Source organism: Borostomias antarcticus (assembly GCF_949987555.1).
Source record: "Borostomias antarcticus genome assembly, chromosome: 27".
NCBI classification, from domain to species: Eukaryota; Metazoa; Chordata; class Actinopteri; order Stomiiformes; family Stomiidae; genus Borostomias; species Borostomias antarcticus.
The window spans coordinates 6,751,259-6,765,021 of record NC_140260.1 but is presented as its reverse complement, the minus strand read 5'-3'; the positions used below and the strand labels follow the sequence as shown (position 1 = coordinate 6,765,021).

The following is a 13,763-nucleotide window of genomic DNA, read 5'->3' as shown; positions in this document are numbered from 1 at the left end:
TGAAAATGTTGTGAATGTTTTTTACTTGTTTTATATTTCTTTAGAATGTTCCTAATATTAGTTCTGAATATTTTAATGAATATTGTAATGAAATAGAATGTGTTAGAATCCCTGTGATTGGTAGATCCATTCATTATTTACTAGGCACTGTGTTATGGTTCGGGCCCGGTCCGCCCCGGCTCGCCCCCTGTTCCCACGTCACTCCAGTCCCTCTCCACTCCTGGCCCTCTAGTTTAGGCCCAATCTCAATACCCCCCTTAGCCCTAGCCCTTGGCCCTACCCCTACATTTTGTGCGTTCACGCGTAGGGTAGTGTGTCCCATTCCTTTTAGCTTCTAGGGCTAGGCGGCATATCGAGGGCTAGTGGGCGTTCAAACAGCCCTCCAAAACGAGGGTTTCAAGATGCTGACTTGAAACCGAGGGTAGATGCAAACTCACATAATGCTTTGTGAACCGAGGCAGTGATATGAAACATAGCTGCCGGTGCCGTGAAAAAAAAGAAGCCCAATATCTTCGTAAATAAACATTCAAAATTTGTAAAATCCGTGGAATCGTTTAGTTTAAAGTAGATGCAAAGGAACATGTCATTGGATTGTACTGACACGCATTTCAGAAAAAAAATATGCTATTCATGATGTTAACTGCATTTCATTGCTAGCCTAACAGCTTTTGGATGTTCCAGTAGGCTACGGTGCAATGTTGAATCTAATATAATCAATAGAACTTTGTGTAAACAACTATTTTTGAGTGACAGTTGATTCCATGTCCCATTCATGAAGTCCAAACCAGGCCAGGTCCAGCCTGGCTTATGTGTGTGGCTGGCTTGTTTCTGTTCAGGACTGGTAGGACAGAAGCTAGTCACGCCACTGAAATAGCTGTGAATTGAAATGACATTAAATAATGTCTGATAGATTAAGATAGGTCTTGTCGCCTGGACACATTAGTTCCAATGCTTCCAATGCTAATCCAGCACAATAAGAGCGGGATAGCCAGTTAGCTCATGGGCTCACAGCAACTAGCAGCAGCTTTCATAACATTAATGGTAGCGGTCAGTGGATAAAGCAGTTACACTGATTATTCCTGTAACGTTAGCTATTTTGCTGCAATTGGTTCAACTTCTGTTTCTGGACAAGGTAAGGGATAAAAATATTGGAGTGAAAGGATGAACGTGTGGAGGTTTGGGGTATAGTCCCATAAAGGCATCCCCACTGGGGCCTTGAACCCTGGTCTCCTGGTTGGGAGTCCAATGCTCTGACCACTACTCTACAGAGATCGGCGGGTTGGTTTTGGTGTCCTTCTTTCAGTCCCTAGTGTGTGTTGGGGTTAGAATATGGGTTGGGGTTGGGACAGGATCTGACCTATAAGGCAAGGGGTAAAGGTTGGAGTGAAAGGATGAACATGTGGAGGTTTGGGGTATAGTCCCATAAAGTCATCCCCACTGGGGCCTTGAACCCTCGTCTCCTGGGTGGGAGTCCTATGCTCTCACCACTACTCTACTTGTGCAGTGGAGATCGGCAGGTTGATTTTGGTGTCCTTCTTTATTTTGGTGTGCTGGGACTACTGCCTCTTGTGGTGACAACAGAGAAATGCAGGTCAACATTGATCGGAGGGAGGGAGGGAGGGAGGGAGGGAGGGAGGGAGGGAGGGAGGGAGGGAGGGAGGGAGGGAGTGATAACCGGACAAACGCTATTCTAGGTGCATTGGCTTACATCCATGCACAAAAAAACACTGCCTCTTGTCTAGGTGTGCTGGCTTACAGCCATAATTGTCTAAATAACACATAGAGCATTTATCAATAACAATTATACTTCCCGCTCCAGATCAATGAGTTGGGTAGTTTAAGCTTGAAGTGTGCATGAGTAATACTAAAAGGACAGGAAATAGCAGGTTAGGGAATATATGTTCCGCCTATTAACACGCGTTCTGGCGGCCATGTGGATTACCTCAGTTATCGAAAACTATACACTGTAAGAAATTAGCTTTGCTAATTAGCTTAATTGGCTTGTCTTGCGCAATAAATCACAGAAACCAAACGTAATTGTGACTTGACTTACAGTGCAGAAATTTCTATGAATATGTTTCTTATATCAGGTAGTAAATTAATTTTGGTCAAAAGTGGCACAATGTTATCACAAAGTCCTCTTGTAGTGACAAGACACAACGAGTAGTGACATGATCTTTATTAGTCACATTCTACATCAAACAGGTAAGATGTTCTTCTGTTAGCTCCTACAGTAGATTGTGCACACGCTAAGCAAGAGGTAAAAGAATTATAAGATTAAGAGATTTTGTATCAATCATTAAGCTAATGTTATAGTCCAATAACATAACCTGAAACCACCACCTAGTTTAAACAGACACCAACCGTACTGTAATAGCCTAGTTCATTTAAACAGACACCAACCGTACTGTAATAGCCTAGTTCATTTAAACAGACACCAACCGTACTGTAATAGCCTAGTTCATTTAAACAGACACCAGCCGTAGACTACTGTAATAGTTAATTTAAACAGACACCAACCGTACTGTTCATTTAAACAGACACCAACTGAACTGTAATAGCCTAGTTCATTTAAACAGACACCAACCGTACTGTAATAGCCTAGTTCATTTAAACAGACACCAACTGAAGTGTAATAGTTCATCTAAACAGAGCTCTGTGTACTGTAATAGTTGACTGGCTCTAACATTAGACACAAGGCAAGCTTTAGCTGATAACACTGCTGTATCTCACAAACAAATGAAAACAAGAATACAACTGAGTTATTCTCCTGAACAGTAGTTTACTCCCCTCTGAATGCCAACATTAGATTATCATTATCATACATTTACCAACACTTGACTGTATGTTAATCATTAGTTAATATATGGTGAAAAAAAGCAATACATTAGTGCAACAAGGACTCTCATACTGGAGTATATGTTAGGTTTGAAGACCTGTCCTGAAGTTGAAGCAGTCCTGAAGCTCCCAAGTACAGTGGATTCTCATGTAGATTAGTGACTTAAGGTGAATATACTGTAACATTACAATAATGCATATTTGTTGGCAAAGGATGGATACAGTGTGATAAACCTTGGCCTGGTTATCCTCTAGCAGAGACAGGTTAAGACCTGTAGGAACCAAGTAAACAGGCCTTTGTACAGACCTCTAACCTGCCACAAAGAGTGTCTGAAGTTGTCAGTGATGTTTGGTGTCAGACTCAGGATGTCCTCCAGTCACTTGTCCTGCTAATGCTGTTTCTCCACAGACACCCAGTTTAGACTAGAAACCAGAGGGAAATGACTCCAACTCTCATACATGACTATTATTGATATGTGGATCTTATAACCCTGGTACAGTTTATTAATAACACCCAGGACAGTGCATTATTGAATAATAACACCCAGGACAGTGCATTATTGATTAATAACACCCAGGACAATGCATTATTGATTAATAACACCCAGGACAGTGCATTATTGATTAATAACACCCAGGACAGTGCATTATTGATTAATAACACCCAGAACAGTGCATTATTGATTAATAACACCCAGGACAGTGCATTATTGATTAATAACACCCAGGACAGTGCATTATTGATTCAGAACACACAGGACAATGCATTATTTGCGTATTAAAGGGAATATTGTTGTTGCATGTAGAGAGACAAACTCATAACACATGTGTATGGCCTTCTTAAGACAGTATTGGTTAATATGGAGCAAAGATATTGTATTACGCTCAAGCATTTTAGCGTTATTTCAGTTAAACTGAGATTTCTGATTAGAAGGAAGCTCTAATATCAGGTCTAGTTCAGCAGTGGATTCAGAAACAGACCTGCAAACCTGAGAAGATAAAAGAAAACCGTTACAATGACCATCAGGCACAGTCAGTTGTAGTAGTTGGTGAAACTTTTCTGTGACAAGAGGAGTCTCACCTTAGCTAGCAGGCACCAGCATCCGCCCTGTGAAATAAACACAGAGAGGGTGAAGAGACAGAGGTGACACAATCACTATGTGATATTTCAACAAATAAATCAACATTGCTGCCACCATCCACTGAACACAGGAGCAGTATTCTTGAAAAATACATCTCTCAATGTATAAGTGAATCTTTCTTACATCATGATTATTTTACAGTGTGCTGCGTACATAACACACAGATGACTGTGAAGACTGGATGACTATGAAGACTGTACATGTTCTCTACACACAGATGACTGTGAAGACTGTACATGTTCTCTACACACAGCTGATGACTCACCATTGGATTTCTTCTTCTGGTAGTAGATGAGTCCAGCCAGTGCAAAGACCAGTCCCAGCACCAGCCCAGACGCCCCGATGGCGATCTTATTCCTCTCAGACTCAGGCAGGGACGGGTCTGTCAAGGAGAAATGACCCTTCTGTTAGCATGTGATGACACTGTAGCTGTCCTGTATGTAGCTTCTGACAGACCACCATCTATCATACGCTAGCACACACAGTCACAGTCAGGGTCATTCAGGTACCCAGCCACAACACAGCACTCGTACCCTGCTCACCTGAACTCACCCCAGTACACCATGACAACACCCTAACAACAGCTGAGCAGTGAACTCACCCTAGTACACCATGACAACACCCTAACAACAGCTGAGCAGTGAACTCACCCTAGTACACCATGACAACACCCTAACAACAGCTGAGCAGTGAACTCACCCTAGTACACCATGACAACACCCTAACAACAGCTGAACAGTGAACTCACCCCAGTCCTTCACGAGGGGTCTGTCCAGGCTGGCGTGCTCCACCATGCAGGAGATCTTCTCCCCGGATCTGGGCGTGTACTCCAGTTGGGAGTGGAACTGGTAGTACCAGTCACCGTTGACCGACTCCTCAGTGGAGATCACGTCTGAGGTCACTTCCTGTCCATCCCTCTTCCAGGTCACTCTGATCTTTTTGGGGTAGAAGTCATAGGCGCTGCACACCAGCATGGCAGGGTGTCTGCCACTAGAGGGGGTCACTGAGAGAAGTTTGACAGAGGGCTCCACTGATAGTGGAGGAAAAACAGCAACACATTAGTTCATATAACACTATCATTCATATCATATTGATCAGGGTTCTGTTCTCTATTAATTAAGTGATTATGTCTTTAATAATAATGTCTTCATGTGATTATTGGTCTTTAATATGTCTACTCTATTATTGGTCTTTAATATGTCTACTCTATTATTGGTCTTTAATATGTCTACTCTATTATTGATCTTTAATATGTCTACTCTATTATTGGTCTTTAATATGTCTACTCTATTATTGGTCTTTAATATGTCTACTCTATTATTGGTCTTTAATATGTCTACTCTATTATTGGTCTTTAATATGTCTACTCTATTATTGGTCTTTAATATTTCTACTCTATTATTGATCTTTAATATGTCTACTCTATTATTGATCTTTAATATGTCTACTCTATTATTGATCTTTAATATGTCTACTCTATTATTGGTCTTTAATATGTCTACTCTATTATTGATCTTTAATATAACTGTGTAGATTCATCATGTTTGTTTCTAGATCTCTCTCAGTCCCAGAGGTGACCAGTAATGCAGTCCACCAGTTCTGAATGGTGAAAAACAATATCATCCTCCCATCCCACAAGATGAAAACATCATCATTTAATCATCATCAGGTCTATGTTGCTTTATATCCACCAGACAGAAGCTTCATTACAGGTTTTGTAGTGAACAGATGAAAGAGGTGTCGTATCATCTGGTGAGTGAGAGATGTGATGTTGTTGTGGTGAGGAGGGCAGCTCACCTGTCTTCTGCAGTACGTGAGAGAGGTTGATCTCAGCGTGGGGCTTGCAGTAATGCTCCAGCTGCGCTCGCCAAACAGCCATGATAGCAGGATCATCATTAAAGATCTTAGCATTATGCAGACCAAACTCAGTGTATCCCTCAAACCTGCCCTTAGTGCTGTTGAACCTGACATACTCAATCTTATTATAAATATAAGACTTTATGTACTCATGCGGTTGCTCTGTAGAGTATAAGCAGTGTGTCACCGCGTAGTTCTCATATCCACCTGAAATATTGAAGAACAAATTATGCATGATCACAGTTTTCATCTGAATTCATTACACACTTTATTTTCTCATAATTCATGATAATCATGTCAAAGAACAATTCAGAAACATTTAATACAAATGTTATATGAAACAATATTCAACAATAAGATCACTGTCATTAGTTCATTGATGGAAAGCTAATTATACCTGGTAATACCATAGACTTTATACAGACTGTATTATACAGACTCACGGTGTGTAGTTTATGATAATGTAGCCTACCTGCTTTTTGCGTGGACAGAACCACAGCCATGCAAATGGAAAACACAGTTGACAAGGACATGTTCCTCCAGCGTTCAACTTCTCAACTAGATGAAAGAGAGCAGAGCACTCAGATAATAAACTGACTCTTAACCAAACCAACCAATCTCTGCTTCAGAAAAACACGTCACATGTTGCTAGGCAGAGGTCAAACATTGTACTTTCATCATTACTGTATGGTCGGTCACTAACAGTTAATTCTCAATCAGAACACAGTCATTTACATAAATACAGCATTGTTTTTAAACATTGACAAACATTTAATTCAGTTTTACTTTGTATTGAGTTAGAGCGTTGTTTACTCATCATGTTTGGCTCTTCAGGCTGTCACACTCAGTTCTCCTAAATTCAGCCATGCCAACCATATTGACAGTGTTACAGCAACAGACAGACATATCTCTTTATAGGGCAGCACAAGGAATAGCACAGGTATCAACTGACCACTTAAAACTCAATTAACCAATTACATCCAAATCAACAATATCCTGAGTAGCCATTTTGGCCAGTCGTGCAAGGTTTTCTCAGCAAAACAAGGTCTGAGCTGATCCGTGCCATGCCTATGCCACAATGTGTGTATCTGCTTATGGACCGTGTGCTTGGGATCAAATGAGATACCGGGAAAATGATTCATGTTTACAATATGGGAGGGACTGATGTCGAAGAGCAAGCTCTGGAAACATTTGGATCTGGAGAAGTGTTTCTGTCTGAAAACTACAAACCTGAGACATTATGATGAAAGACTATGATGTATTTCCACCAAAAATGTTTTATTTATCAAGCAAAGCATGTAATTGTTGTTGATGTCATTTCTTCACAGAGAGGAGAACTGAGAAGACTTGAATTATACCCTGAACTGAACATTTCTTTTCTCTCTCTTTTGTCTCTTGTGTAGGACCCTTGGACCAATCAGATGAGTCATTTCCAGCCTCATCATCTGTATCTAGGTAGACGCTCACATGGCTGTTCAGGCTTGTAGTGTAAATGCACAGTGGATGAGAACTTAGCAGGTAACGCAGGGATAGAATACATAGAGTTGGGGTGTCAGAGGCCTCTCACATAAAGGTCTTTATGTAAAAAGAAGATAATGATCATCAGATTGATGGGGAATTGAAAGTGTACAGTACATAACATGAAGCCTATAATGCCATTAGGGAAGTGGCTGATTATATGCTTCAGTTATAGTAGAACTAGATGACTAATGGCTATCATGTAAAAGTGAGAATGCATGACGGAATTATTCAATTTATTATTTTACACTTTTACATTAATATGATAACTCAAGTACTGACAAAATGCATAATTTAATCAATCTACCCCCTGAAAACAACAACAAAGAAAGATTATGGCTACGTTCCTATCCACTTACATCAACTGTTGGGGTGAGAATCTCACTGATCCTGTTTCACAGAAACCAGGCTGTCCAGACAAACCAGTCTGGAGAAGTCCCTAAACATTGAAACCATAAAACTATGGAGCGACTTAAGACAGAAGAATATCTTCAGATTTTTTAGAGCTCCGAAGATTAGAGGAAGGCTTCTATCTATACAACAACTATTCTGGAGGGTATGTGGGCGTATGGAAGCTGATCATGAACATGTATTCTGGAGCTACCAGAAGATGTGTCTGTGCGTGCGTGTGTCAGTGTACAGTGTTACAGTATATAAAATATCATTTCCGTGTGTTTGGTTAGCGAGGACCTGTACTGAGGGCATCAAAGGTCAGCCTACACGTTACACAGAACACAATGATACTGTATCATTCAGTCAATCATAAATCAATCACATGATACCCCTGCCTCATTCAAAACAGTCAATCATTCAAACAGGTGGCGCAGTACCTAGTACTGTCGCCTCACAGCAGTCATTCAAACAGTCAATCATAAATCAATCAAATTATGTGGCTATATCATTCAAACAATCAGTCATAAATCAATCAAATGATGGGACTGTATCATTCAAACAGTCAATCATAAATCAATCAAATGATACAGCAAGCAAACAAACATATTTATTTGAATTGGAGAGTAGGACGCGCCTTCCCAGAAAAAATGACTTGTGGAGCTCAACCAAAAATCCTTAAAGGTGGGGTAGGTAGTTTGATGTCAACAAGGCCTCGGATTGGTCATCTTTTTCAAAAGAACCCGCCCCTTCCTCCTGTCAATCATGATGTAATCTCTCCCTCCAAACATGACTGTTAGGTGTGACGAGATAGAGACCCTGATTGGTCAATACATTCGGGCGCGGTGCATTCTTTGAATCCAAAATACAGAGGCAGCGGTAAACACGGAGATCCAAGTTTATTCTCAGAGCACTTCTGTTACTGATAGCTGAAAGGATATTATGCCAATTTTACCAAATAAAGCCAAAAGCAAACTACCTATCCCACCTTTAAGTCTTTTTCTCTGAATTATTTGATTAATTATGTCTAATGTTTTCCACCCCCTGAAAACAACAATGACTGTGGCAAAGTACCTATCCTCTAACCTACAGGAAGTCTTTAAATTCTGTCCATGTGTCCAACCTTCTTTATCAGCCAACCAGCTGTAGGCTAGTTATAGTTTATATTAGTCATTTGCACAGTCACTTTAAAACAGTCATCTGCATAACAACAGCCTTCAGGTGCAGGAAACTCTTCATCTGATGGTAATATGCGTACCTGGTCAAACACTACTGTACTTAGAAACCCAACCACCCCCTGAGTGAATGAATAACATTGAACATGTCCAGAAAGAGAGTTGAATTTACATAAAAACAACTTGGCTTTCTCTGTCTGTATCTCTTCAAAATGACTGATATTTAGATTTATAAATGTTCATTTCTCTATTCTTCAACCTGCACCATGGTGTGAGTTTCTGTACTGTGTGATGATATGACAGAGGTCTGTTCCATGTTCTGTGGTCTGTCCTGTTCCTCATCTCAGGGCCGGTCAGTGCTGCTACAGCAGGGTGTTTACCTCCAGCTTCCCCTCCACTGAAAGACATGAGGTCTGGAAAGTCCCACAACTCCACTTTCACTTCACTAATCTCTCATCAGCCAATGGCAGATTTTATGTGAGAGTTGTTCTTACCATGTCATCTGTTGCTAGGTGAGATGATTCTGATCACACAAGACAGGAGCAGAACAATTTTGCACTGTGGCTGGGGCATAAGGGGTGGGCAGGAGGATATGTAGCACCTCCTATTGGGCTTAGGGGTCATTACAGCTTAAGTGCACCTCAATGCCCCTCCACCCACTTATCCAGCTCCTATCTAGGCAGGAAGACTTTACAGGTAGACAAACAGACAGACACACAGGCAGGCCGGCTGGCAGAGAAAAAGCAACATGTTTTCACATCCATCACACTGAAGCTAACCTGGAAACAAGCTGCATTCCTTTAGTGTTTGGTTCTGAATTATTTAATGAATTATTTCATTAATTGTACCCGGAAACCAACCTGTCCAGACAAACCAGTCATGAGAAGTCCCTAAATATTGAAACCATAAAACTATGGAGCGACTTTGGACAGAAGAATATCGTCAGATGTTATAGAAATGCTTCAGACTCTTTGCATCACCAGTTACTAAGAGAAGCTGTATATAACTGAGAGCTACATCAACTCCTCCTATTGTGTGTGTGTGTGTGTGTGTGTGTGTGTGTGTGTGTGTTAGTATACTGTATATGAAATATAATTTCTGTGTGTTTGTTGAACCAGGACACTTCACCGTACAGGTTAGAGGTCATCAAAGGTCAGACCACACGTTACACAGGACACAATGATACCCCTGCATCATTCAAACCGTCAATCATAAATCTATCAAATTATATCCCTGAATCATTCAAACCATCAATCATGGATCTATCAAGTGATATCCCTGCATTATTTAAACAGTCAATCATACATCATTTTCACAGCCTTTCCCAACAAGATACTAAACCAAAAGTGAAGCATGCTACACTCCCTGCCTAGCGTCGTTTGTATTAAATGACCGCTTGCCAACATGGTGACCATGGACACCACACAATTAAAAACTGAAGACATGATTATATTGCACACAGAGAAGTGAATCATGAATGATATGGCTGGACTCTTTACCCAACACCAAAACCAAGGAATGCTGACCAGCAGAGTGTCCAGAGGAGTCAAGCAGCAAAGAGAAAGTACTGTAGAAACCTGAAGCTGACCTAAAACAACATATTTGTACCTATATAACAACTGGTGGTGTTTTTGGCCCCACATTGAAAATGACTGTATAAAGACACAGACTGTCAAGTCGTTCTCATAGAAAACTCATGTCAGCCAAAAGGCAATGAATTGTTTAATCATTTTAACACTTTGGGGAAGTGGACATGTTTTTGTTGTTGTTGTTGTTTCATGTTTATGAGATGTTATTTTACATACAAGAGTATATCTACACCAGTGGTCAAAAATAATTCCATGGTATGTATTTACTGTATTCACTGTGTTATTTTTTGTGACATTCGTGAATTGTAAATATTTTCACATCATTTCACTGATGGCCAGCTGTCATGATCACTTTGAGCCACTATTAGAAACATCCTCAACATTTTTTTTTAAAGCCAGTCGGTCCTATTGTAATACTTAAAAAAAAAAAAAAATTATAAAGCCAATAATTTATTTTACTCACAATTACTTTATCTTATAGTGTTTTGAAATTCATGTAGTACATTTAGTAATCTGTCTTTTTTGGGATTTTGAATGGCCATGTTGTGGTTCTCTCTGTGCATTCATGGTTGAATTCAACACCAGAGAAAGAGAGAGAGAGAGAGAGAGAGATGGGGAGAGGGAAGCTTTATATATAATCTGTTTGTGTGAATGAATGAATGAATGAATGAATGCATGCATGCATGCATGCATGCATGCATGCATGCATGCATGCATGAATGAATGAATGAATGAATGAATGAATAGTTCATTCATGGTGAGGCAGACACCTTCTCATGGTCAGTAGCTGCGATTAACCACCGTAAGCGAAGCAAAGTCTGCCAACAGCCTGGCCCTGTTGTACGATCCCAAGGGCGCAGCCAGCTTCGTCTCAGGTCGCTGGAAAACTGGGACCAATCCTGACTTGGCATTCGCGAGCGTCGGCGTTGATAACCGGCTCCCTGATAGACACGTGCTAGGAAAGTTCCCGTGGTCCCAACATCGACCATCACTGATAACCATGCCTAAACTCGTGGACCTCGTCCTGAGCGAACCGGTGAAGCGATGGAACTTCTGAAAGGCCAACAGATCCAGGCCATAGATCCACAAGGTGCCTCCCACCACCTAACACCAACAACGTGGACGAGGCGTACCGGGAACTCTGCAGCATACTGGTGAAAGAGGCCAAGAATCCATCCCACGCGGACGTCGCAAAATTACTAGTTACAAACCGTGTTGGGATGAGGAGCGTGAGAGTCTCTACTGTGCCTTCCTCCGGGCCCCCCCAGGAGCTGAGTCAGACAGACTTGCCTCAGCCCTGCTGTCTACACTCAGCCGAAGGAGCTGAGAGCGCTGGGAGGAGGCCATTAACTCCATCGACTTCTCACACTCCAGCCGCAAGGCATGGAACATCCTTAACAACCTCACTGGTAGGTCCAGACACTCCCCCCATCACTGCCCCATCTTTGCAAACAAAATCGCATCACAATTTGTGAAAAGTGGGACACCTGAGGGCAAAGACCGCGGATCGTCACGTCTCGTGGCTAAAGAAGTGTCTGACCTCTGGAAGGACACAACTCCTAGCGGTGGTAACATCTCTGGTGAATTCACACCAGAGGAGTTTGCTGCTGCCCTCCAGCATGTAAGGCCAGGGAAAGCCCCAGGGCCTGATTCTATCTGCCCGGAGCTTATACTCCATGCAGCGCCTTTCTTGAAGTCCTGGTTAAGAGCGTTCCTCTCTTCCTGCTTGGGACAACTCAAGATCACGGTAGCAGGATACTTGACTGCAGTGACTGATAGAAGACTGTGGAAAACGTTGACCAGGTCCAGACTGAGCGGACACAGCCTGGCCATAGAACCAGGGTCCAGACAGAGGGGACACAGCCTGGCCATAGAACCAGGTCCAGACTGAGGGGACACAGCCTGGCCATAGAACCAGGGTCCAGACAGAGGGGACACAGCCTGGCCATAGAACCAGGGTCCAGACTGAGCGGCACAGCCTGGCCATAGAACCAGGGTCCAGACAGAGGGGACACAGCCTGGCCATAGAACCAGGTCCAGACTGAGGGGACACAGCCTGGCCATAGAACCAGGGTCCAGACTGAGAGGACACAGCCTGGCCATAGAACCAGGGTCCAGACTGAGGGGACACAGCCTGGCCATAGAACCAGGTCCAGACTGAGGGGACACAGCCTGGCCATAGAACCAGGGTCCAGACTGAGGGGACACAGCCTGGCCATAGAACCAGGGTCCAGACTGAAGGGACACAGCCTGGCCATAGAACCAGGGTCCAGACTGAGGGGACACAGCCTGGCCATAGAACCAGGCCGCCCAGGCAGTACTGGCTACCCAAGGAGGCCAGGCTGTGTTCACTTTGTCATCAGGGAGATGTTGAAACACTGTTAATGTATTTTTTTATACTTGGTTTAAAAATAAGAGCACGCGAGTGGTTGGTCAAGCTGGTTTTAAACAAAGACAATAGTTTTATTCTGTTACGATTCTGCAGAGTCCGACTCTAGAACAGGAAGTGACATCCAGGCAGAGTGAGTTCACATGAGGATGAGGTCTATAAGTTATACAGTGAAAAAGGAAGTGACATAGTTTCAGGGGGAAGAGGACAGGGAAGTGATGTCACACGGAAGAATTTGTAGTTCTAACAGACTGATCAATGAGAACGAACTACAAAGTTTAGAACAACAGTCAAGGGGGAAAACAGAACACTTTGTTGAGACTTGAAATTCATTCACACAATCTGAGCCGGACACTCCACGATCGCCCAAGGCCCACTGGAGACGAGGTCCTGAGCTCTCTCTGCATCATGAGCTCTTTTGCGAGAAGTTGGAAGGAGCCTATCAAAGAGCGCCTACTTCCGACTCTCTAATGAAGAGGGCACCAGACAAAGCCCCATCTGGCCCAGTCCCTTCTCTCACAGTTCCGTCTGTCACCCCACCACTCTCCATGACCAGGACCAGTAGAGGAGACAGCCCCGCTAGCGCCTTATCCACCCCCATGGCGTCTAAATGGTAAAGGGACAATCTTACCTGGACGTTCCACGATCACCCGAGCCCCACTGGAGACGAGATCTGGAGCTCTCTCAGCGTCAGAGGCTCATTTGTAGGAAGTGGGAAGAAGTCTGTCAAGGGGCAACCACTTCCATCTTGGACTCTCTGATGAAGTGGGCACCTGACACAGCCCTGTCTGTCACAGGTCCATCTGACCCAGTCCCTTCTATCACAGCTCCATCTGTCACACCACCACTCTCCATGACCAGGACC

At 42.7% G+C, this 13,763-nt stretch overlaps 1 protein-coding gene across 1 annotated transcript; it reads right to left on the bottom strand.

Annotated features, from left to right (window-relative positions):
• Nucleotides 1-3,772: 3,772 nt before the first annotated feature.
• LOC311326427 (HLA class II histocompatibility antigen, DQ beta 1 chain-like) lies at nt 3,773-5,859 on the bottom strand (the record flags this gene model as incomplete). The annotated part of the gene is made up of 5 exons (XM_084459320.1): nt 3,773-3,827; nt 3,920-3,946; nt 4,246-4,362; nt 4,729-5,010; nt 5,778-5,859. 4 exons carry the CDS (start codon nt 5,857-5,859, stop codon nt 3,921-3,923), a joined length of 507 nt encoding a protein of 168 aa, XP_084315446.1. The 3' UTR covers nt 3,773-3,827; nt 3,920.
• Nucleotides 5,860-13,763: the final 7,904 nt, after the last annotated feature.